Here is a 26423-nt window from a genome sequence, read left to right on the forward strand (position 1 = left end):
GTGCCCAGAATTCTGACCATGTCTGTTCACTAAAATGTTGAAGATAGAAAGGAGTAATACGATGCCGTCAGTCTGTTGGTAATTAATACTCATCTATTGAAGGCTTACTGCATGTAAGATACTGCAATAGTCATTGTGGAACAATGGGCAAGGGGTTGGAAAAAAATCAAATCCGTATAAAAGAAGAACAATTTACAGAGAAGTAATCATCAAGCAGAATAATTTAATTTTATAGGTACAAATGGCTGAAAAAAAAAACATCTAGGTTAACTCTGTCATCTTACGGATGAGGGAACTGAGGTCTGGCAATAAAACATGATTACTTTTTCAAATGTTATACGTCTAATTAATGGCAGAGCTGGGACCAGAGCCCTCAGAAGACTGGTAGGCAATACAGTGAGTTCCACCTGTAAACTTAAAGTCAGACAGCTTGGGGTCAAGTCCATTTCCATCACATACTGGCTGGGTTACCTTAAGTAAGTTATTTGAATTCTCTGTCATTAGTTTCTTCACCTGTAAAATAGGACTACTATAGTATCTGCCATATATAACATGAAAGAATACATATAAAACAATAATTAAGATTAAAATGAGACAATGCATATTAGCCAGGGACATGTTAAGAGCTTGATAAATGTTATTAGAACTCAAGGTGTCCCAATTTCTACATTAGTATTCTTTCTGCCAAAACAGTGAAATGGGGTTTTGCTCATTTTTGTTTCTTTGACACAGAATGAAACCTCTTTTTTATATCTTTATGCTCATATGATGTCCATTTCCCCTCATACATCTCTTCTTTCAGGGCCAAGGAGATTAAGATCAAGTTGGGAATTCTCCTCCAGAAGCCGGAGTCTGCTGGTGACCTTGTCATTCCATACAATGAGAAGGCGGAGAAACCAGCCAAGACCCAGAAGTGAGTCATGATTATGGATTCCACTCTTTTCCTCCAGAGGATGGCTATTCTTCAAGTGTATAGCACCATCCCTCCTCTGTAGAACTACCCCCTTCAGTGACTCATTGGAGATCATAAGAGTACTCAGAGAGTTGGTTTGTGAATAGGAAAATTTTTTCACTCTCTCGTGTATGGAGCATAGTATTGCTTACTGGCAGGATGCTTAAAAAATGAAGATAAGACCACATCTTGGGACATCATTGGAGAAACAGGCCGTATCTTATAAAATGGCACCAGCCACCTCATCACACGGAAGTGTGGTTAAAAATACCTTTTCACTTGCTGTCCTTGGGTCAGGTGAGCATTCCTGATGCAATTAATTATGATCCCTGGATGCTCACCTGCTCAGGAAATATCCTGAGGGCTACTTCCTCAGCAGGGAGATACAAGTGGTGACATTTCCCTCAAGAAGAGGCTAAGATCAAGGCAGATTATTAAGCCTAAAGGTTTCTTCTCCAAGATATTGTCCCTTCAAGGTCTAAAAGAGGACCAGAGTTCTGTTCCTTAGTGGAGGAATGAATACTTGACCAGATACTCATATTTAATGCACATCAAGCAATTTTTCCCTAGTCCATAAATTAATAGTCCTGACAGGACTTCTGCAGTCCCTAGCCCCACCCCCCCCACACATACTTCTATCAATTTAGGCATGGAGGGAAGCTATAATTCTGAATATTCACGATGTTATGGCAGTGAACATAGCCCACAATTTCATTGACATTACTCTAACTTAATAACACTACTCACAGCATTCACGGTGTTTACCGTTGTTCCACTAGCTACACAGCCCGACATTGACTAGACAGATACACTCCATCTTCGCTTTAAAACAGAGACACCGCTAAAACCAAAAAGGAAAGTGGGAAGAAGATAAGCCAAATGTATTCAAACCCCTTCACTCTACTACCTAAAAGCTTTGAAGAGATCACAGAAGTGTGGTAAAAATATAGGAATCCCTTTTAACCTCCATTTCTTTTAAAATTTAATATTTGTATAAATTGGCCAATCTTTTCTCCAAATGACCTTCAAATTAATATAGCTGGATTGGTTGGGGGATAGAGAGACAGGTTATTCCTTTAAAAGTTTTTTCATCAATCTAAGTGGATGTTTCCATTCTCTTTTTATTGCTTCACAGTGATCCCAAACCGGAAATGAGGCATAATTGAGTATTCTGCGTTTAGAAAAGGGAAGTTAATTCAATGTGGAGTGGCAGGCACCAGGCACGGGGAGAGAATAAGAACCACATTTCATAATAGCAAAAGATCAAAAAGTCTATTTTGAAATAAACAGTGTGGTGGTTATTGATCTGTTGGAATTAACTTTTAAAAAATAAATACAGTGTTACATTTCCTGCTTTGATTCTCTGCTTTAATATCCCACACAGACACTTGAACTATTTGGCTTAACAAGGATTTGGAGAGAAACAGTTTTGGAAGATAACTTGGGGCTGACATTTATTGGATTATTTTCTTCTCTTGTCTTCCAGCCCCCTTTTTCTTCCAGAAGTTTGAATTGTTTTGGAAAAATCTTTCTTATCCCTAGAGAATATTTGTGCATCTCTACTGCATTTTTAACAGTGACCATTACAAAGCTTTCCTATCCTCTTCCAAACTCCTAAACCCCATTTCACTCATATTTGGCAAATTTCCATGCCTTTTAACAAGCAGGAAAAGACTGTGTTCTGCAGGAGCTCGGTTGATCTCACTCCTCCTCACTTTAAAGTTTCTCTGTATTTTTTTACCCACATTCTTCTCAAGGAGAAGAACATAAATCTCAGAGGAGAAAATAGACCTTCTCCAGATGGAAGGTATTTTTAACTCCTCTCATCTTTTTAAAAAAAGCAATCCCTTTTTAAAAAAGCATTTTCTCTTTTTTAAATATATTTTTATTCTTATTAGAAATAAATTGAACCGTTTCAAAAAACAGAAAAAAGTTTCCTATATCCCTACCACCCAAGGCCAGCTTCTGTTACCATTTTAGTATTCTTAACTGCTCTTTTTCCCTCTGGACCCTCTTCCACTAGAACAAACAAGTACCATATTCCACTCTGAAAAACACCCTCCCATCCCCTCACCCCTTCTACTCATATCTCTTCCTCTTGCTTACACTGGAAAACTCTAGAAATGGAAAGTCACTGCTTTCAATTTCTTCTTTAACTCCTTTTGTCGGGTCTAAACCTTACTACCTAACTGAAACCATCATCACCAAGGGCTAACTCCTGACTCGTGGACAGCATTTGACTCTTCTCACCAGTTGCCAACCTTAAAACTCTCCACCTTAACTTCTAATTTTGAATTCTCCCGCGGCTTTCTCTCTCTCTAAGGGCTCCCACTTTTGTCCACCCTCTATATGTGAGCATTCCCTAAGGCTCTGCTGTAGGTCCTCATAATGAAAAATAAACATGTTACAAGACCATGTAAATTTAGTTTACAGTAACTATTATCATGGCTCATAATATAATCAATTGCAAAATACTCAAGAGCTGGTGTAGATATTTTTATAGTTTATTTTATATTCTAGATGTTCATTTACTCTCTGTTGATGTCACTAATTTTAACTACCTTTTGTTGTTGCTGTTGTTTTGCCACTTTATAGCTCTAGAATGACCTCCACACATAAACAGTCCCTAGCCTGTGCACGGGGGAGAACCATTACAAACTGTTGTCCTACATAAACTCCGGCCTGGTAAACTGCAGAGTAAGCCTTACTGTGCGGATTAAAGATGGATGCACAATGTTTGGCCAGTGGATAGACATCAAAAAGTGGCAGGTGTATTTATCTGCATCCCCATCCATGGTGCCCAAGTCACTGTTGGCCCTGGGGGGAGGGCTCAATAAATGTCCATGAACTTGAGACTGGACATGAACAGACACGTTGCAGGAAGGAAGGGAGAACTGAACAGGCACTTAAGTGCCAAAAAATAACTTGGATTTCACTTTCCTTGTCAAGGGCGAGAGCACGTTAAAACATTATCAGGGGTGTTTAAATATGTGCCAGGGACTGTGTAGATATTTTTAAAAAGGAAGAAAACAAAAAAGAAAACCACCGGTGCTTAGAGAGGTTAAAATAGTCTCCGAAGGTTAGAGCTAGTAAATGCCAGAGTTGCTTATAACTGTAGTCATGGTTCATGGGGCTAAAAATTCTGTACTCTAAGTGTTGGGTTATTTGTGACTTTCATCAACCAGACTAACTCTGAGCAAACTGAACCATTATTAATTTACACATTAATCTGACATGCACATTGCTGGGTAGATTAATACTGCAGGGAACGCACTGTTGGACAGGGTAGAATGGGAAAAGTTCTCCATGGCTGACAAACTATACCTCCAGGCAGTGAGTGCTTTGTAGGAGATTCAAGAAATAAATGTGGTAAGAGTACAGTAAAGAGGGAGAGAACACTTCCAGCTGAGATCATCATTTCCTGGGCCAAGTGGCATTTACACTGGCCATTATAAAACAGTTAATCATCTCTATAAATGTTTATTTTGCCTTTCATTGGAACTGGGTTCCTCTTTCCCTCCACACCCACACACAGAAACTCCATGCCCACTCCCTGTGGTCAGCTACGACCTTGCAAACCGGAATACTTATTGGTCACTTAGATCTGCATCTATCTCGTTTCAAAGAAGTCAGACTTAATGGCAGATTCTGAGAATCAGGACAGGATGAACTTGTGGCACCTCCTAGGCTGGGAATCAGAACACTGGGCTTCGAGGTGTGGAGGATGTGTTCTGCTTGACTGTGTCCTTGAAACAATTTGGACTAATATTACCCCCAAGCGGGTTCTGCACATATCCTTTTCAGGAATTTAATCTTGGCTGTGAGGCGCTGCTGATTGTGACCATTAGTCTGGTTCTAACAAGACCATTTGGGACAGCTTGGATCTGGTAACAGGCTTAAGTTCGGTGCACCTGCTCTTGCCATTTCTTCTTCCTGTGCCCCTCCGTACTAGCCAGAGGAAATGGAGGGCAGGAAGGTGATTTCATTTTACGAGGGATATTTACAAAACCAGAAGGCGATTCAGCCTTCCCTTTGCTCTGTTTCTTTTGTTCAATTATTTAATGTCTTGTTGTTTCTGTCAACAATAAAGACTTGGCGGGTGTCATATGTACAAAGTTGAACCCACTGCAGTGAAGAAATTAAGGTTTATAAGACTGTGCTAAAAATGTTGGTACAAAATAATATATACATAGGAAAAATTCTCAGCGTGAAGTAATATAGAAGAGCCAAAAGGAGTTATTGACCTCTAGAAAATAGCTCCTTTTCTTGTTAGAAATAAAATGAGGCAGAAAAATATATGCGCATGCTTGTAATTCCTTCCTCAGGTCATTTCTCCTCCCTGTGTTCCTTTACACTAACCAGAAGAAAACGGGAGAAGGTAGTTCACTCATTAAAAATAAATTTCCAAGGAATTAGTGTTGAGTTTTTGATCTATGATACTTATGTTTCTAGCCAGGAAAATGAAACCACTTAAGATTATTCCACCAGGTTTGTTACTCTCAGTTTTGGCATGTTTTAACCTTCAAATCGTAAAAGCGTAAAACTTTATGGAAAGTCGTATAATTAAGACTCAAAATCTGCACGTGCTCCACAGTGAGGAATAGAGAATGGAAGGAATTAGTCACAGCATTTTAGCCAAAAAATCTACTGCCATCCTGCACTCCTTACATAGATAAAGTGAGACTGACTCTGAGCCTGGAGAGCAAAACGAAAAGGAGAATCAGCGATTGTCTTATCAATCTCACTGATAACCTAAAGAATTAAAGCCCTAAGATATTATTTTTTAAAAGCCAGAAGCAGGAATTTTCCTGGGTTGTCTGAACAGTTGATCAACAAGTTAAGAGCTAAGGAAATTCCAATTTAGGAAAAACACCTTCATTGGCCTTAATGTTCTAATAAATGCCTTGTTAGTCTGTTTTCATTTGACAATGAAGAACTCACATTGTAACACAAGAGTGAGAGCGGGGGCTGAGGGGGGAACCCCGGGAGAGCCCTGTCAGCCATTTTTCCCAGACAATACCAGCCTTCCTTGACACAATTCTGCTGTGAAAGGAAAAATTGGTAGTTAAAACGAAAGAGCTGCAGGGTTTCTGCATATATAAACGTTAAAATAAAAACAGCCTAAGGGGGAATTATGTGTTGACTATTACCTTCAGCATCCTGAGCATTTGTGTACAACGTTCCTTTTCACGGTGTCTAACCACTTCTCTTCTCAGAAAGAGTAAATCTTTAAAAAAACAAAAAAATTATCCTGTTCTAATTTGGCAGGAAAATGCACCCAGAGTTTTTAAAACGTAGACTTCCTGTGAATCACATTCCCAACAGAGGCAACTTCACACCTTGCATCTTCTGTCAACCCCAATAAGGTGGCGAAGGGCTGTGGATGTGGAATCTGACGCCCTTTGCGGATTAAGTGGGTGTTTAAAGTGCAGCACTAGTGAAGCAGGGAACATGAGTTCAAGCCCTATAACGGGACAACTGGATTTTATTCAGTTACTTTTGGAAAAAAAGACCATAATTGGAGACACTGTTATGGGATACACAAGAATATCAAGACATGGCTTCATGACAAATAGACTCTGCTTCTGAAAAGGGAGAGGCCTGACCCAGTTGTTCAACAAGAGATGAAAATATGCAAGATAGATGTAGGCAAGCAAACCCAGCTCATCCTACCCACTTGTTCAGAATAAAACAGCTCTAACTCCCTTGTCCTGAGAATGGGTCATCAACTGTAACATTTCAAAGAAAAGCAAATCCAAGTCATTGTTGGTGTATGTGATTAACTCCTTTCTTATGGCTGTCTCCTTTCTCTTTCTTAATACTTGATTCAGACCCTCGTTGGACAAGGCCCTGCAGTGGCGTGATTCCCTGGACAAGCTCTTGCAGAACAACTGTAAGTCTGAATTATCTTTATAAAGGTCAGGGGAAGGACAGAGGCAAAAAAAAAAAAAAAAGTTTTATGCTGCCCATGTCCTTCTTCCCCAGTTTTGACGTTTCTTCAATTTTGGAAGAATGCCAGGGGAGTGTAGTTATCTAGCTCATGGCGGGAGAGTGTGAAAATAAGGTGTCCTGAGGACTCCTGAGTGCAGGTTGTATTCCCATCTGTCCTGCTTACTTGTGTGAGCGGAGCTAGTGGCTTGATCTGTGTAGTTCTTAAAATTTTCATCAGTAACATAGAGATACTGCCTCTTCCAGCTTGGCCTCATAATGGCTTGCCGTGGATTTGGTGTAGCAGGGTACATATCACTGGACTATGGGAATGGATTGGGTGTATGTCCCAGTTCAAATTGCTATTAATTGCTTTTGCAACCTGCCATGGGCTGTTACCCTCCCCTAACCACAGTTTCCTCTTCTGGCAGCAGGCCTTTTATATCTCCATTCAAGACATGAAAAAAGTGCCAGCAAGAACTCCTCTCCAAGCTAATACCAATATACCTGAGCACCATTTGCCTTTCCCCAATACAAAATCCTTACTGATTCCCAGGCCTAAAGTATCAAGTTCAAATTTCCACTGTTTAGGATTCTCCATAATAATGATGATATGGCTGGTCTGCAGTCAAATTTAACTGTTCTCCCCTCCATATAGGATTTCTGCATGTATTCCCTTTGGCTGGAATACTTTGTATTCATATCTCTATCTGTTGAAATTCTCCTCTCCTATAAAAGTGAATCGAAATACTAAATGCCTAGTCTTCCTTGACTGTCCAGAATGATGTATCCTCCCTCTGAGGTTCCAGTGCAATTTGTCTGCACATTTTTATGCCGCTGTTACTTGCTACATTGTACTCTGATCATAGCCGTCTCCCTCCTATGACAGATTATAAACTCATTGACAGCCAGGATTTAGTCTTTTTCTTCTGGATAATTTCACAACAGGAAGTGCACAGTAATAGGAAAACAAATATTTGTTGAATCGTTCACTCTAAAAATAGGATTCAATGTAAGATATCTAACCCATATTTTTCCATTTTCACCACAAGATGGAATATGAAACTTTGTTTTAAATGCTTTGCAAAAATAAGGATTTAAAAAATATTTCCCACAGGACCATCAAGATTAATAGACACAGGGTAGATAGCAAAGAATGTATGTTGAATTGTATACAAGCATTTTTTTATTTCTTGTTTTTGGTGAGGTAATCTTCCGCTTACCTGTGACAGAATCAATATCTTATATTTGGAGGCAGAACACCAAAGCCTCTGATTTGGAACTTTCTCAATATTATCCATTTTTTATTTTCTTTTTATTTCTTGTGTTAAACAGAGTACCCAGTCCTGACACATATAAAGTGTTCCACGAATGCTTATTGAATAACTGGGTTAATGAATGACTTCATTATCCTTCTAGGACACAGAAATTCCATGAAGACAACTAGGGGAAAAATATTTATGTTTATCAATTGACTTGTTTATTGTGTTACACAGTGGTTTTAGGGCCAGTAGCAACCTGACAGATGACATTATATATTATGAATTCTAAGTACCCTGGGTACAGGTATTTATTGCTACTGTCAACAAACCTGAGAATTAGCAGAACCATTTCCATGTTTTTAAAACCATTAAAGAGAATGATATATATTTATGTGGCCATATAAAATCCTTTTCAGTCATACTAATCCTTAGGGCCACATGTTCAGATATTTCAGTCTTTCAGGAGACAGAGAACTATTGGAATAAGTTAAGCCAGAGGCAGTTAGTGTTAACACCTTAGCATTTGTTGAGGGACTGAAGTTTTTCAGCTTGCAAATAGATGATTTTCATGATGTGAGCTTGAGGCCTGAGGGTCTCACAGTAATATTTTCTGCTTCTTAGAGGGGAAATATGTATATGCATGTGTGTGTAAATATATATAAAATTCACAATGTTTTATTTAATTAGATATATTTTAAAATTATATATACTATATATGTTATATATATAGTATATGTCTGTGTATATATATGTGTGTTCTTAAGTTCCGCATCATTACCCTCTTAAGTAATTAACACTTTTAAGACTTGGGCGATTTCCCCAAGCAATAAATGGAAAAGCATTTGATAACTGTTCTAGTCAAAATTCTTTCCTTGAGAAGATATCTATCCATTCAAACTAGGATGAATGAAAAAGAGGGTTTCAGGTATGGATACAGAGATCTCACAGAAGCAAAAGAGTGCCATGCCCTATGGGAGGTGATGCCATGAGCGAATAAGACAGCTTCTCCCTCCTTCTGCCTCTGTTTCTCTGTTCTGTGTCTCTGTCTCTTCCTCTCTTTCCGTTTTTCCCTCTATCTCTGCTTCGACGACTCTCCCTCTTGCTGTGTCTGTCTCTTGCCACTTTGTCTCTGCTGCTCTCTGTCCAGCTATTTCTAGAAGAGGATTAGTGGAATGACAGGCATGCCCAAGTAATTCTACCCCAACACCATCAACCTAAAGAAACAATTTTTGACCTATTTCCCCAAACACCAGCTTTCGTGCAGCGTGAGTAACTTTTAAGCCAAACTCTGGCAACTCAGTTCTTATGAGATATTCTTATTTGAATCTGCAAAAACTAACGGTCTATAACCAGAACTATGATAGTTCTGACATTAGCTGTGATTGATGCAGAATAGGTAATGAAGAAAGATACATTTGAAAAATGAGTATTTAAAACTTCACAATCCCTTCTTGCATGTTTGATTTGATAAATTAAATCATTTAACCTCAAGGAACGGCATATTTGCTGATTTATGAGGAACATTTGGCATTCTCTTGTGCTAATGTAAGATATTGATTGAGTTCCCCAAGCATTTCTTAAATCCACATTTTTCTTAAATTTTCTTGAGTGGAAATGAAATCAATTGGTACCAAACCTCTAAAAAAAGGACGGTTAAGCTGCTACTCAATCTTTTCTCTTCCACAAGATTCCTCTTTCTTTCCTCAGTTTTTAAAAATCTTTTTTTTATTGAAATATAGTTGAGTTACAATACTGCATTGTGTACAGAATGATTCATTTTTTAGATTATATTCTGTTATAGGTTATTACAAGGTAATAACCTATTAAACCTATTAAAACCTATTAGGCATTACCTAATAACCTATTAAAAATAATTTTTAATAGCCCAGTGTATTTGACTCTGTTCTGAAAGAACAACAATTTCTTACGTTTTTGTCTTCAGTTTTATATATGGCACCATCTGTTTTCTTTTTGAAGGTCCATGGGGCACATAACTGGTGTATTGCTTTTTAAACACAAAAACAGACTGCACGTGGGAGTTTAAATAAGACAGTGACATTAAACTCTTCCACATGACTGTCTTTAAGAGCAGATGAAGAATGAAACACAACCCAGTAGTAGCAAAGTTTTTATGTGAATCTTTTTGCCCCAGGAGGTTCAAAATGTCAGAACATTTCCTTGAGACCCTCTTGAGATTTGGACTCTTGCATGGGGAATGGAATAGCCTGGCTCCTCCTTTTGTTTCCGTCTTTGCATTCTCCTTCTGCTTCTCTTCTTTTGTTTCCAATTTTCTCCCTTCTCTTTTCTGGCTAATATTTATCATCATCTTACTCACTGGTAGCCACAATTCCCTTTAAAGCAACAATTATAATAATAAAAGCAATAGCTTACATTTATTATTCACCATGTGCCAGGCACTGTCCTATGCACTTTGCATTTATTAGTTTATCTAACGATTTCAATAATTTTAGGACTTACGTACAAAAACAATCCGTATTTTTTCAGAAAAGGGAACTGAGACCTAGAGAGCTTAGGTAACTTGCCCATGAAATAAAATACTACAGCAATAGCAAAATCAGTCATTTTATTTTTCCTTAATGTTTGTGTTCTTCAGTTTTGAGACTTGGGAGGAAACTTTTGTCTCAGTGGGTCTTATTTTATTCAGTTTGAACCTCTATTAAATGTTAGGCCCACAGATTTAGACTAGGAGGTGGGATGCTTTCAAAAGAAGGGCAAAGATAAATGAAACTCAAACCTTGAACTCAAATCATCAACAGCCTCCTGGGAAAGATAGCCATAGAAGCACATAATCCCAACAAAAAATGAGAAAGTGATCTCTCCTCTTATGATGATAAAAATCCTCAACAGCAAGTTGAAGGTACTGGGTAAAGTCTACCTTGTGTATGAGGCAACATTTGAGTTGGGTTTTGAATGGTGATAAAGATTACTTTTAAATTGGGCATGAATAATAATGATGAAAGTCAGCATTTATTGAGCTATCATTATATTCAACATCATGTAAGAGCTTTCCATGAATTATTTAACCCTTATAACAACCCTGTCAGGTAGTTTCCATTAGTACCCCACTTACCAGATGTGGCAACTGAGGCTTGGAGAGGTTAGATTACTTGCCCAAGTTACTGTAGTAGTGTGGTGTGTAAGGATCAACCTCCAGGCAATCTGAACTCTAGAGTCCACGCTTTGAAAATAAACTATGTAATGATATTTATCAACTATCAGTAATGTTTCACTATTTTCCTCTAGGAGAAGAGATTTGTGCTAATCTACTTTTCAGTATTTTTTTCCTTTATACCAGTTGGATTTGGATTTGTCTTATACTCTTTTTATTTTTAAAGTGGTTTTATAGGTGGTTTCATTTTATTCTTTGGCAGGGTTGTTATTTTATTTTACAGGGATGTCAAAAGTGACATCACTCATTAGGGCCAGCTCTGGGATTATAATGTGGGTCACAACCCAGAGTGTTCCCACCAGACCAGAAGATCAGGTGGGTTTCATCTACTTCTTAGGAAAAGGATGCCCGAAGATGTGTGTGGAATGGTATTTTGAGGCTCTGTGAGGGCTCAGCAAGGAATAATGTAGGGATTTTTCAGGGCTGTGTACTGAGGGCTCTACTGGGGTGTGGAGTGGGCAGGGGAATAGTGTGAGACAAAGAAGACATGTGTGTTCCTCGCAGAATAGAGACTTTGGTCTAGAGTAGATTTGACTCTGACTCAAGAGGACTTCCTCAGGGGTAATGGGAATTCCTCAGGGTCTCTGAGGAATGGACCAGTAGAAAACCAGAGGTTAAGGAGGAGAAATCATCTGGGGAGTGGTGTTAGAGGGTCCGAGGAAGAGACCCTCTAGAGAATCCTCAAAATCCAGATGAGAGAAAGAATAGCTTTAAACATCTCCCAGACCAATAAATAAATAATAAATCCACTTTATGAGTCTTGATTGAGAGTGCGTACATTGACAAAAAGCCTTGAGATAACATCATGGGATTCAAGAGAATGATGAAACCAGTACCCAGGAAATGGACTCAATACACTGGAAAGTTATTTTCCAAGTGCATTTTCTGGATAGGACGACTTGGTAAATATATGGTAAATGTTAACATTGCTATGGAATCCTGGAATGTATCCTCAGGTCATAAATGTTTCTGAGGACTAGAATTTTATCTCTACCTTTTTCAAAGATGTGGAGAGGGTGATTCAGAGTGCCTGAATCACCATGTTGTGGGGACATGGGGCTAATGAGAATAAATTGGCCAGACTTATTCTGTGAAGTTATTGCTTTGTCTACAATCTTACACCTGATTGTGTGGGCACTCATAAGACTTCATTCCTATCATCATTTCCCGGTAGCTAGAAAGTGCCTGGGAATTTTCTCATTTCAACAAAGACTACCTGACACCTTTTGTTTAAGAAACAATGAAAACTTTAAGAATGATAGAGAGAGAATTCGGAGGTTATTTCTTCTTTCAGCATGTACCATTGACTCCTGTGCCACTAAATGATAACAAATAGTGCCGGAAATATGGTGGGAAATACGGTCAGGGAAAGAGGGAAAATACATCTGATGTTATCCAGGTAAACATTATCAAGTGGTTTCAAAGTAATTCTTCTAGCTGGGTTTCTAGAGAAAACTGTTTATCATACCTACCATCACTTCCCAATGTATTTTTAGGTGTTGATCAATAAAAAATGTTTTTAGGTTAAGTACAGGGAGAGGGGATTAAAATGCAAAGTGTCTTGTTTGTATTCAGAATCACTGGTGACCCTAATCCAATTAATTATAACTTAGCCATTCTGTTTCTTTAGAACTGAATGCAGTTTCAGGGAACTGTGAGGGGTATGAAGACAATAAAAATGCACAGAAGGAAAATTGAAAAAAAACAACCATATATTTCAGGCTTAATCATCACATTTTGTGCATATTGTATGAAATCGATGTATTAAGCAATGACTAATGAATGAAAATTTAGAGTCCATAAAAAGGAGTAGGGAGAAATACTCAAGGGGAAGGGAAATAGATAGAAATTAGGACAAAGGAAATGAATTCAGTACATGAATATGTCTGCAAGTAAAACTAATGAATTGCAGAAGTGTCTCCTGATGGGGAACAAGTTAGAAAAGTGGACCCTGATGTACTGGTTACAGTCAGTCCAACCTTCTGTCCTGAGAGGCAGATGACATGCCAGGTATGCCTGTAATTGTGATACAGTCTGTGGAAAACTAGAATTTTCTCTCCTTCCTTTAGAAATCTACTTTCCCTACATAGTAAATGGACATGGATTCTCTCTCAGTACATATGCATTTGTTAGAATTTGGGTTTAAAAAAAGCATATATATATACATATATATACATATATATGTATATATATATATATATATATAGAGAGAGAGAGAGAGAGAGAGAGAGAGAGAGAGAGAGAAAGAGAGAGAGTCGGCTTTAAAAGGAAGAAAATATTGACGATATAGAGTGATTTTTCCTTTGTTCCTCTCCAGTGTCTTCCTAAATCCAGACCTTGCCTTCTACTTATCTACCACTTTGGAGGTTAGAGCTGGAGGGGTAGGAAAGAAAAAGAAAACAAAAGGATCAGGCCCAAGAATCTCTAATAGATAGATAGATAGATAGATAGATAGATAGATATTCATATATAGATGTATATATACTTAAATTATAAGCTGAAATATATTCTATATGAGCAACAGTGCACTGAAAACAGAATCACAGTAGTTATAATAATTGTACTGAATTTAATATGTTTATAGACTGATGTATAATTGATGGGCATAGTAACTACTCTGCAAGTGGTGACTTCATCGGGCCCCTTCCCACGCCTCCTTCAGGTCTCAAATGGAATGTCACTTTCTCATGGAGGCTTTCCCTAAACCTAAAACGAGGTTAGGACCCCTTTTGTTACTCTTACTATCTTTCGTATGGTTATCTTTTGTTGTGTACATTTACTTGTGTGTGTTTCTTCATTTTCTCTTTTACCTCCCCCAGGATCTATAAACTTCATTAGGGCCGGAACCATGTCTATTTTACTTACCATAATTCCCAGAACATGATATTTGCTCAAAAATCATCTGTAGAAAAAAAAAAAGACTGTAAGTAGTTCATACACGAGAATCAACATTAATGTTACTTACACTACCAAATCAAGTTTTAAATGTATTTTTTTCTTTTTGGTAATTGATAAGTATCCAGAATGGCATTAGTGTTCACAGTGTCCCTCGATGTTGTATACAGGTAAACCTTCATCACCTAAATATAGACTGTCTGGATTTGAATACCAGCTCTGCCACTTACCAGATGGTTAACTAAGGGCAAGTTACTTGATCTCTCTGACTTCATTTGTAAAATAGATGTGTAATGAGGAGCAAATGAGTTAACTTTTGTAAGGTTATGGCATAAATGACAGGAATATATAGTAAATAAACCTAGGCTACAACGTGGGATATAGTGTTAGATAGATAGATAGATGATAGATAGATAGGGTGAATACATTTCCTCGAATAACCTTTTTCCTTGTTAGACGGACTTGCCAGTTTCAAAAGTTTCCTGAAGTCTGAATTTAGTGAGGAAAACCTTGAGTTCTGGATGGCCTGTGAGGATTACAAGAAGATCAAGTCCCCTGTCAAGATGGCTGAGAAGGCAAAGAAAATTTATGAAGAATTCATCCAAGCAGAGGCTCCTAAAGAGGTTGGTCCTGATGGGAAGGTGGGTGGGTGTGGTCAGTGGGGGTCAGCTCAACAACTTCCCAGGAAGGATTTCCAACTGCAGTACACTTTGCAGCTACAGGCTATTCCTATTTGAGAGTGGGCCACCTTTCATAAGCACCTACTGAGTGCAAAGGCAGAGCAATACAGTAGAGCAGGTATGAACTTGAACTCTGTTTAGGCCACTTTCTAAGCAATCATGGGTCTCTTTTCAGTAGGATGTAATCCCAAGTCAGAATGATACTAGTTGTATGATCTTAGATAAATTATTGAGTCTGTCTGAACTTAACTTCTTTCTTTGGGAAAATGAGGGTAATGAAGACTATTTTTGCAGGATTGTTGTGAGGATGAAATTAAAGAGCAGACGTGAAAATATATATCTCAGCATTTGAACTAATTAATGCTTACTAAATGTTTCTACCACTTAATTTCTTCTCTATTCCTCTTCCCCTTCTCCTCCCTTCCCTTTCTTTTTTTATGAAAACTCTCTCTTTTCCCTTCTATTCTCCCCCATCCCGTTGTTTCCCCCAGGTCTTTTCCATTTACACTCTAGTCAGGGGAAACATGGTTTCTACTTACAACAATCAAATGATTACAAGATAATAGTGCTAGAGATGTCAGAAGACAATATACCGTTAACTGACTGCTAAAGACAAGATGTGTGTTGATTTCAAAGAGGATTTGGGGTAGTTTATCTGCCCTTTGCTGTTTATGAAACTGAATTGAAAAAGCTTTCTGTGGAATTCAGGATGGCCTCAGCAAGACCTGTTCATCATGTTTTGGTCAGGTCACTAATTTCACATTGCACCCCATAATCCAATCTGGAAATCAAACATTTCATCAAGATTTGGGGTCAATCACAGGGGTGATCTGAGCAAACCCTCTAGGTAGGCAGTAATTAACTTAAGATTATTTGAGAGGGGAAAATCCCCAATATCCTTTTTCTCTCACAGGTGCTCTAGACTCTTGAGGTCCCACCATTTGATATTTATTCCTTTGGTAATGCATTACTCATCACTGATCCTTTTTGAAAGATAAATATGTTTGAATGGATGGACAAATTATATACCTAATACTAACAGATGAGCTCCCTCCATGACACAGGAGGTGGAGGTCTAGGACATGAGAATATAGAGCACCATGGGTCCAGGTGGAGAAAGTGAGAGTCCTAAGATGGAACTGGGCTTAGTCTTGCTGTGGAATCCTATCCAGATCTCCTCTTCTACCCCTCAGGCTCCCACCCGATGCATATATGTTAGCTTCCCCTACTTCTGATGCCTTTTGTGCTGGGACATTATTCTTCTATCCACATGGAATCTCTATTTGTGATGTTACCAAGGAGATTAGTATTAAATTTGACACCCATTTCCTGACTTCAACTGATCTCCCATTTCCAGCCTATCTTCCCACCAACATCATTCCTCTTTACAGAAGTCTAGGATTTGTTGCAATATCTGCACATCGTGGAGATCCATATGGACTATTGCTTTGAGCTCCAGGAAAACATTGTTCTCGAGGTTCCTTATTAGAACATTGGTGGTTATCATGAAAATATGAAACATTAAAAATGAAGTTTCAAAATAAACAAAACCCTGGCTGAGTTACTAGAACACACAAATGGTGGCCCTCATTATGAGGACCTGTGAGCTCAAATTAAAATAGCCTTGGCCTCCAGTCTCTGAGCTGGGCATCAGAGAGAATGTGAATCCTGCTCTGACACGTAATAAGCATTCAGTGATATTTGTGAGATGAATGGGTGCAGATGTCCCAACCCAGACCTTTCTCAATGTGTAACTTTGGGCAAGTTTCTCACTAAAGCTCTCTAATTCTCAGTTCCCTTAACTGTAATCATCTCACATATACGTATGTGTACCTAGAGGATGTTTAATAAATTGTAGCTGTTATTTTAAAAATTTTCCAAATCTTGTATTTTGACCCCAAAATTTAATATTTCATTTTGATGACCAGCAGATTGACCTATAAAACAAATTTACCCAGGCAAATAGTAATCTAAATGTTCTTTCTCTGAATATTCACCTCAGTTCTTTAAGATAAGGAACTGAAGGAGAGATACAGTTGTAAAAAAATTGGAACTAAGATTAAAAAAAGAGAAGTGACCCTGTGTAGTTCAATAAGTAGAAAACTCATATATTGCAAATTGTCAACTGTCCATATTTTAAATTAACGAAAAATATTTTCTTGGCTCTCTAGTAAACAGATGAGTGTATATCAAAATGATTCATTAGAGGAGCCCATGCACATAAAAATAATAAGATAAATAGCTGTTTTTGCTGGTGTGTACAATGTGTTAGAGAGTTTTAAATACATCACTTCTTTAAAAAATAGGATTAGGAGATAATTTTATAATTTTTAGAAATTCAACTATTTGAGTAAGGCTGCCCACTTAGTTCAGTATATATTTAAAAGAAGGGAGAAACATTGCTTTCGTGTGGCGGGAAGAATAACAGACTGAGAATAGAGAAATATACGTGATAGCCTCACCTCTGTCCCTCACTAGCTGTTTGTGGGCATGTAACGACCTCTCTGGGTCTCGGAGTCTTCAGCCGTGAAGGCAGGAGTCAGACTACCTCACCTCTGAGGCTGTTTCCAGTGCTGCCTGTGTAGTCTTCCGCCATTCCTGCATAAAGCACACAGGCCCCTCTCACCTGTGGAAAACATGTCATAGCCTCAACTCACTTCATCCTGGACCTTCAGTCACAGTCACTCCTGTCTGTTCTGGCCTGGTACTCCCCAATCCTGTCTTTGCCCCTGACTCTGACCTAAAGCTGCTTCATAATTCTCTGAGCCCAAATAGCTTTTCTCAGTATCAAGAACTTCTAGCAGCCCAGGAGAGACCTAAAACATTTTCTCATGTTCCAATTCAGAATTATTGGTTGATTTGTTTCTTTCTCTTTTACATGCAGACACCTTAAGAGTCATTGAAACATACAACGTGATGTACAGTGATTTCTCTCAAATCATACTCAGACAAGCCCAGGCAGGCTGTACACTGTACAACTCCAGGGGACCATTTACACGGACCCTAACATGAATGGTGTCCCTGGGAGTGGCTCGATGTAGTAGCCCTGCATTCAGGACAAATACGCCATAATGCCTTCCAACACTGCAGTCTACTGGGTAAAAGCAACATTGCTGGGCTTTTGAGTCTTCTCTCTAGCACTTATGGTCTTGCGCAAGTCACTTAACATGTCTGCTCCTCAGGTGTAAAATGTAGGTGTCAGTATTACCTCCTGGAGTTGTAAGATTCAAGTTGTAAGATTCAAGATTCATAGCACAGTGCCTGTAAGAGTTAAGTTCTCCACACTCAGTAAGTATTAGCTGCTATTGTTATTATTGTTGTGCTAGAACCATTGTTTCCCACTTAGTTTCAGGAAAAGACCAAGTTTCTTTATTCTTCGAGAACCATGCAAAAGGTCTTGGATCCCTGGTCAGAAGTTCCTTCTCTCTCTTCATTCTCCCCACTAGGTGTGAAACCAAATGCTGTGGTAGGAGGATTGTGGGATTAGGCATCAGGATACTTGGATTCAAATTCAGAGTCTCTGCATTCAAATACATTTATTAGTTCTGTGATCTTGAAGAAGTCTCTCTCTCTCTCTCTCTATCTATCTATCTATCTATCTATCTATCTATCTTTCCCCTACAAAAGGAAAGACTCATTCTTAGGGTTATTGTGAGGATTATATGAGGTCTGCATGTGTTGGCTGCTTGTTTCTAACAGTGGGTGTCTAAAACTGGTTGATCTTAATCTGAGTCACGCATTTGTTGAAGCACCAGTTGCCTTACCCCACTGCGTATAAAATAGAAATGATATTTCTCACTTTCTATGACTCTCTTCCCCTCATGTGTTATACTGGTGAGAAATTCCACTTCTCTCCCAATCCCTCCTGAAATCCCACAACCTGGCTGACTCAGTGACCCTGTTTCCTGTCTCACAGGTGAATATTGATCACTTCACAAAGGACATCACAGTGAAGAACCTGGAGGAACCTTCCCCAAGCAGCTTTGATGTGGCCCAGAAAAGAATCCATGCCCTGATGGAAAAGGATTCACTGCCTCGCTTTGTGCGCTCTGGGTTTTATCAGGAGTTCATCAAGTAGCAATGCAGTTGGTCTGTGAGAATCATCCTGAGAGTTATTTCCTCCACAATAACCTTGCACTTTCCAGCAACCCACATATTTTCCTATAGCAGCTTGCTCAAAGACTCTCAAACAGAAAACCCCAGGGAGTGTTGCTTCCTCCTTTGCCCACATTGTTTTGGATGTTTATCTATTGCCCAAATGCCTTCCTTTTCCAATTTCCTCTTCCTGCCCCCATTCTTAATTAAGCTCTACTCTTGTATGTTGTTGTGAAACTCAATCAGAACGACAGAAAAAAATCTATCAAAGGAAATATAAGACAAGAATATGATATCATTGAATGTAGGTCCATTTGGTTTAGGTAATGGATCTCCCCCTAAATTGGTATGAAAAAGAATGTGGATGTGGAAAGACCAGTTTCAACTGAGACTAATTGATCTCATTTTTTAAAAAATTCTGATCCATGAGGGGGTCACCCCTCTCATTATTTCTGAACTTGGTTAGTAAAAGTTGCTAAGAATTTTATGAGGCAGCCACTATTGGATTTTTTAAGCAAATACATTGTTAAAAAATACTGATCTTCTTCTGAGAGCATCTTTGTGTTAGCTAGAGATTATAAACAAGAGATATAGATACATAAATATGCTGTGTTTATATAAAATCGATCTGAACACCACCCATATAGCTTCTTTCCCTATACTTCCCTCATCCCTTCCCATGCATAAAGTTATCAAATTCTGTATTAAATCAATGACCTGAGATTGACAAGGGACTACTTTATAAATGTATCTATGCCTCTAGTATATAGGCACAAAGTTTCAATTTTCAAATTAGTTAAAATTCATGTGAGTATAAAATTCCAAAATTTCTGACTCCAATCATATAAAACAGTTGCTACTCATTGCAGTGGTCTACCACCTCAATATCAAGAGGGCTGTACACTAAGATGGAAAAACCTTGTCAAGCCTAAAATGATTAGTTGTCCTATGATGCCATCAGTTTGTTTAGTAAGTGACGATTATCTTTAAAACACCAAATTATCTTTGGAAAACTTAATTTGACTAAATGCAGAGACGTTCTAAGTGAGATAGAATTTTAAAGTACCCTGCATTTTGCAAAATAATCTGATCTTTTAGCAACCCCTCACTTCCCTCCCTATTTTGCTCGCTGCATTAATGAATTGTATTTATAGTCAAAATGCACATTTATACCCCTAACATGCCTTACACACAGCCAATTGATAAGCCATGGTATTTTTTTAGTAGGTTTAAACTTTTAATTCTGTATTTCATTATTATAAGTCTCGCTAGAATTTTTTTCTTATCTTTAGTAGATTTGATTAAGCAATGATTTACTTAATCTAGTAATAAAGAGAGTCAAACTATGTATGAGTATAACCAAGGTGAGGACACTGAGTTAACTAAACAAGTAATTTTTAAAGGATTAATAAAAATCTGAAATGTTTAAGTAGAAGACTACATTGTTTAGTCTTGTATTTACTCCTTTTGTTTCTTTTTTTCTTTCACACACTCCTAGTTTCACATGTTTGTAGTCCATTTATTCAGCTAATTCCTAAGAATATTGAAAGTGAAGCAACTATATGACTGTATTCTTTGAGTAAACACTGACTGTATTTGTTGGGTTTTCCTTTTTTTTTTTTTTTTTTTTTGGTATTTCAAAGGCTAATGTGCCCTTCCTGAATACTTGCCATTTCAAACTCTGAAAATGGGTCGGAGTGACTGGGTCTCTACTGCCAACTCTTGCTAGTCTGGTATGAGTTCATTCATATTTGTCAGTATTGCTCACTTCAAAGAAACTCCGTCATCAAGCAGTCGACAGCTAGGCCAGATCAACATTGTGAGCATGAAAAAGAAGTTCTCACCATGTCTATTCGTGTAGGAGTGACAAGCAACTCACAACAAGAATTCCCAGCACAACCATCCTCAGCATCTGTCTGTGCTGCCCCAAATCAGTATAAAATCACCAATGCTTTACTTGCTAATGCAGCTAGAAAATTTAAGACCTGAAGAATCTAGGTGAGTTATTTTTTTCTTGAATGCCAAAACATTTTTAAGAAAAATTTTGATGTCATTAATATTTCAAATATTTTATTCATATTAGTTGAAACAACAAAATGTTTGAAAATACCCAGAGAATTAACTAGAGATTACAGAGTTCACCAAGATGGTTGATGTGACAAAGACTCGGACTGACTGTATTCACAAATTGACTGCACATCCTATGTAAGTGGGTAGACTTGTCAGTGAAGGATAAGAAGGACCTTCACCTTTTCATAAGCTGAACCCAGGAGACAGAGGGCAGGAAAAGCACCAGGAGGGCAACGCTGTAAAGGCTACAAGAAGCATGAATGCCTTGCAGTCAACCAGTGACATGTAATATATATGTAAATATGATTTTAAATTTAAAGCAGTACACACACACACACACACACACACACACACACACACACACATACTCTCTTCTAAATAATAAAATTAAAAGGAATACAAATATCACAGCCCCAAATGAAAAAGCAAATGTATAAAAATTGCCCTAGAAAATTCTTTGAAATCTTTGGTGTTTTTAAACTTAGGAAAAAAACTGAGCTACTAGAAGTTGCTATAGTAACATAAACAAAATAAACATTCTTTTAAATTTTGGGAAATTAGGAAAACTGGGATGATCTTTCCAGGAAAAAAAAATGTGTAACATCTGTTTATCACTCCCCTTGCCTCCTCCCCTTCCTCCCCACTCTCCCTTGAGTAAATTGCCTGGGAAAGTATGAAACTCAATGCAAGAGCGAGCCCTGTGGTGCTGGTATTTTCCTCCCTTGTGAAAATGTAACAGTCATAAGTGGATCTGGGATGTAGAGAGGTGGTCAATGGGAATAGGAGTATATGCTTCTCATCCTTGAGAGAAACCTAAGATTAGGTAGGTAGGTCAGGTAACCACCATAACCTGTTTTTCTGCCTGGGTTTGATATAGTTTGTGGTTGGTGTCTGATTAGGATCTAAACTTGACCAGAAGAGAGAGACAGACTATCAACTCTCAGAGTAAATTAGGAGGCCGTGTTCCATGTTCATCTGCTAAAGCAATGCTTGTTCATGTGAACAACCCCCTACACACACATGCACACATGCACACACACACACATTTTCTTTCTCTTAGATAGACACCTTCTGAAATGCAGAACTGAGATGTTTCAGTAACTTTGCTTTCAAATCAATAGAATCAAATTTATGAAAACATTTTTTGCCCCACTCCCCATACCACCTATGTACTCTAATTCTCTATGGTATAAATTATGCTTTAAGCAGATTTCAGTTTTTAGTGCATAAAGAGAAGAAGTTGTTAAAGAAATTGTTTTTACTTTTGTTCTCTACAAAGCCATGGGTTATGCTTGGTTGATGTGCTCTCTGTATACACTCCCTTTCAACAGGGTGGACTTGTTATTATTTCCCAAAGAATAATAGATATCCAGAAGTTTCAATAAAAACTTGACCATTAGTAAATCAATTGGTAAACTAATAAACATTCCCTGCCAGGGCTTTGTCAAGCTATCTGTCCCATCACAAATTTGATAATTTGAGAATCATTTCAAAGGCTATCATATTTCAGAGGAATCATTTTTATCCCTGAAATCATTCCCTCTAGCAGGCCATTTTCCTTGTTTCCTGGTAATTTAACAAGTTTGAGGGAAATAGGGTCATGAGAAAAGAAAGGGGGGAAAGGAGAGATGGGATGTGGTAAAGAAGTAAGTGCCCAGACCTACAAAGTGAGTCCATTCACTAGGAGACATTTAAAAGCAGGTCCACTTGATTGAAAATCAAATAGTTTTTGCTGTCACCACCAAGATTTGCAGGAAGGCTTTTCTTGACTAACAATGCAGATTGATGTGAAAATCCATTTTAATATCCTAGGGATTCTTGATTAGATAAAAGAAGAAACATGGAGGATTTTCTTTCCCCAGTGGGCTTGCATGTGCCAGAGAGCAAGCATGGATAACCCAGTTTCTAACATCCAAATGTCCAAACCCAAGGGTCAGGCAACTCTCTGTAGGTTCTGGACACGATGTCTTGATACATCTCAGTGTATGGGTTTCCCAGGCTCTCCATTCTATAAGAATGTGTTCAATTCTTGCCTTGGATAAGGCTCTTTAGCAATTTAACAATTACTCCTTGTGCTAAACATATTTTCATTCAAATAGGTTATATGGCAGACCAGAGCAATAGATATCCAAAGAAAGGCTTTCCCCAGCATACTGGAACTGAAAAGATCAAGACTTCCAACACAGACATTTGTAGCTTTGAATGGAAACTCATAGCAGAGAGTAAAGGGAAAAAGACAGAAAACCGAACTTTGGAATATTATCCTCACCTCACAGTTTAATAATAATCATTTCTAGTAGAGAAGCTACAAAACCAACATTTATATCCAGTTTGATAAGCCTCTTGTTTTTTCACCTGAGACCATTTTCCTTTCTGTCTCACACCTATATCTCCATTTCTTTTCTCACCCTGTGTGAGGATACATTTTAAATAGTTGAGTCTAACCACTGTTATCTAATAATGAATACAATTAAAAGCATTTAACTCCCTATCTAGGAAAATGTATAAACTAAGGCATGACAAAACAATGGGAAATGCTGAAAATTTTTCCAATGGAGAGAAGTAATCTGGATAATTTTTGCCAAAAGTTCTTTTCATGTCATATGTTATTAGAATTTGGGGGGACTAAATTTTTTAAGAATGCTGCAACTCGCAACTCATCTTCAGGAGACCAGCCAAGAGAAAAGTGTAGAAATGAAAGGTTTGGAAATCCATTTGTCAGCATTTATCCCATAAGTTTTTCATTTAGAAACAATGTGTTTATCTTCTAATTTTGTAACCAATATGTTGTGTACTATGTAACTCATACTTCTTGATAAAGCACCAAATATGTATCTGTATCCACAATCACGTATATTATATTAAATATATATCTATATAATAACCTTATATGAGTCCTTCTTGACTCCTGAATATTCTTGATATGAAACTCTGTCTTAAGGTAGGCTTGCTGTTCACTTCACTCCTTATACCAGGTGAGCCCTTGATCAATTGGGAGGATCCCTCTCTTAATAAACATCAACTGTAATACAGCCTGACATGCTAAACTCAGAAAGGGAGATACAAAGTACCCAATATTCATACACTCTGTTCACTACTTTCCCTTGGATTCAGATGGCAACAACTTATTGATGCAGTATTCACTGTTAACATTGACTAGCACATTATATCATTTGGATCCTGCAATATTCAGTGAGTATAGTTATTCCTTTCTCTTCCTGCACTGGTGAAAGATCTGAAATCCATGTGCCACTGCAAGCAACTCAATTCTATGACCTTAGATTTGGTGCTCAGATAGTTTAGGTAATGGACTCAGATTATACAACTAGTGGGGTTGGGATTGGATGAAAGGGAAAGTTTGTATACAGAAAGACACATAAATAGAATCAGTTTACAGAGAGAACCAATGATGAGATTCCATGTGAAGGGAGAATGGGAGAGAGGAATTGAGAGATTAGAGAATGTCTGCTTGGCCTGTGACAGTTTCTAACTTCTCATTCACAGTTCCCATGAAGCCTAGGTATATTTAATGTAGATGCAATCACTATGAATCATTTCAGTACCATCTATTCTATTCTCCTCTTTATTTGAATTATCTTGGATGATTTTCTGAGAGTTTCCACCAAGAAGCATTATTAGATCAAAGAACACTAACACTTTTATCTCCCCCACAGAGAAGAAACGATGTCTCGAGGTCATTATGTGAATCAGTGGCAGAATAAAGCTTACAGGTCAGATTGCCTCTCAGACTCCTGCTGATCCACTCAACCAAAGGAACCACACGTGATCCCTCAAACATTAAGATTACTGGTTCTAATTTGAGTAAAACAGGCTAAATCCACCCCTGCCCTAGTGGGAGTCCATTCTATCATCTGTTAGTGATGTAAGCCGTCTTCTCCAAGCTCTCCAATCTACAAAGTGTCTTTTGCTAATTTTACATTTTCTAAATCAGCTGTATCTTGAAAATTATTTTGTTCACAAACCACTTTCCAAATACCTTAACTCTTCAGATGGCTTCCCAATGCCTCAGTGCATTCTACATTTAAATTAGTTTCATCTAGCAAATTCCTGGTCCAAATTCCATGCTTTTCCACTTTTTAGTCAATTTCTACCTTCTCAATGTTTAAACTCATTAAAAACAATTTGAAATGTGGATGGAAATTGTATTAGAAAGCCAAGCTTATGAGGAGGCAGTCTTCACTCAATCCTTGGGAGCCAGCCTCATGGCCAGGCCGCCGGGTCTCTTAGTTAATAAGGTCACATTTCCGAAGTACTCCCACCTTGGGAAGATGCAGAGTGTGTTACAGACAGGCAGGGGTGGGTATGCTCTCCCACAGGTGACTTTGGAAGTCTTAGTTATGTTTTGAAGAAGTGGTGCCTTGTCTGCCGCTAGAAGGACCTGTCTGTGACCCGTGAGAAATAGATGCCTTGCCTCAGATTGTGCCACTAAAAGCCCAAAGCCTCTTGGCTTCTAAGTAGAATCCTTACAGAACATCACAGATATATAAGTAGGAATTGGAGCCCAGGGTCATTAGTGAATACGGATGAATGGAGATGGATATTCCTGTATTTCTTTTAACTGAATATTTATTTTGACTACTTTTTAATTTATCAGTGAAAGCCATAATATGTCTACTTGAGTTTCACTAACATTTCTACTCACAACAAGAACAGGGATTGTTACAGAATCAGTTCTGTTCGCCTGGCACTTAGCAAGCCAAATGCTGACATGCCAAGGTTTGTGGCAGAGAAACAGTTTATTCTCAAAGCAGCCAAGCGATGAAATGGGAGAACAAGTCTCAGATCTATCTCCCTGAAAGTGAGGGGGTTGGGATATTTATGGGATAAGCAGGGTGGTCTTAGACATGGGGAAAGTTGGCTGGATGTAGAGAAAAGGTGAGGTAATCGGTGTTCTGCACAGGTGCATCTTGTTTACATGTGTCTGCATGTTCAAGATGGAGGCACTTAGCATGATCTGAGGCTGGAGTTTTCCAGCCCTCTGATGTCAAAATGCCATTCCTTAGACAACTGTGCAGGCCCAGTTTTAGGATCGGTGGTCCCAACCAGCCTTAACTGGCTCACACTGGACAAGAGCTGACTCCTAGTTCCTGAAGTTATGGGAAGCTGGGAAGGTATACAATTAAAGGGGTGGGTGGAGAAAGAAGGAAAAATTAACCTTAAGTGAGCTTAATCAGGAAAGGCAGTTTACAAGCAGAGGGGTGTTAACAAGCTGTTCCCCTATCTGTTGTTCTGCAAGACGAGCTCAAGAATTCCTGTTATCCGCCGTCTTCTGTTATGTCTATGGGGCACGGTTTCCAGGTGATAAGAAAAATCCAGATTCAGAAAATGTC

At 38.3% G+C, this 26423-nt stretch overlaps 1 protein-coding gene across 2 annotated transcripts in view; it reads left to right on the forward strand.

Annotated features, from left to right (window-relative positions):
- Nucleotides 1-20439, forward strand: part of RGS5 (regulator of G protein signaling 5) — a 49065-nt gene extending 28626 nt beyond the window's left edge. Inside the window, exons 2-5 of one of the 2 annotated variants that reach the window (XM_082407476.1) lie at nucleotides 803-913; nucleotides 6784-6845; nucleotides 14684-14850; nucleotides 18824-20439. In XM_082407476.1, coding sequence (XP_082263602.1) covers nucleotides 803-913; nucleotides 6784-6845; nucleotides 14684-14850; nucleotides 18824-18985 — 502 coding nt within the window. In that variant the 3' untranslated portion in view covers nucleotides 18986-20439. The remainder of the gene's footprint in view (nucleotides 1-802; nucleotides 914-6783; nucleotides 6846-14683; nucleotides 14851-18823) is intronic. The other variant, XM_082407477.1, reaches the window with a different exon arrangement.
- The last annotated feature ends 5984 nt before the right edge of the window (nucleotides 20440-26423 follow it).

The sequence above is a fragment of the Balaenoptera borealis genome (genome assembly GCF_965194805.1).
Source record: "Balaenoptera borealis genome assembly, chromosome: 1".
Taxonomy (NCBI): Eukaryota; Metazoa; Chordata; class Mammalia; order Artiodactyla; family Balaenopteridae; genus Balaenoptera; species Balaenoptera borealis.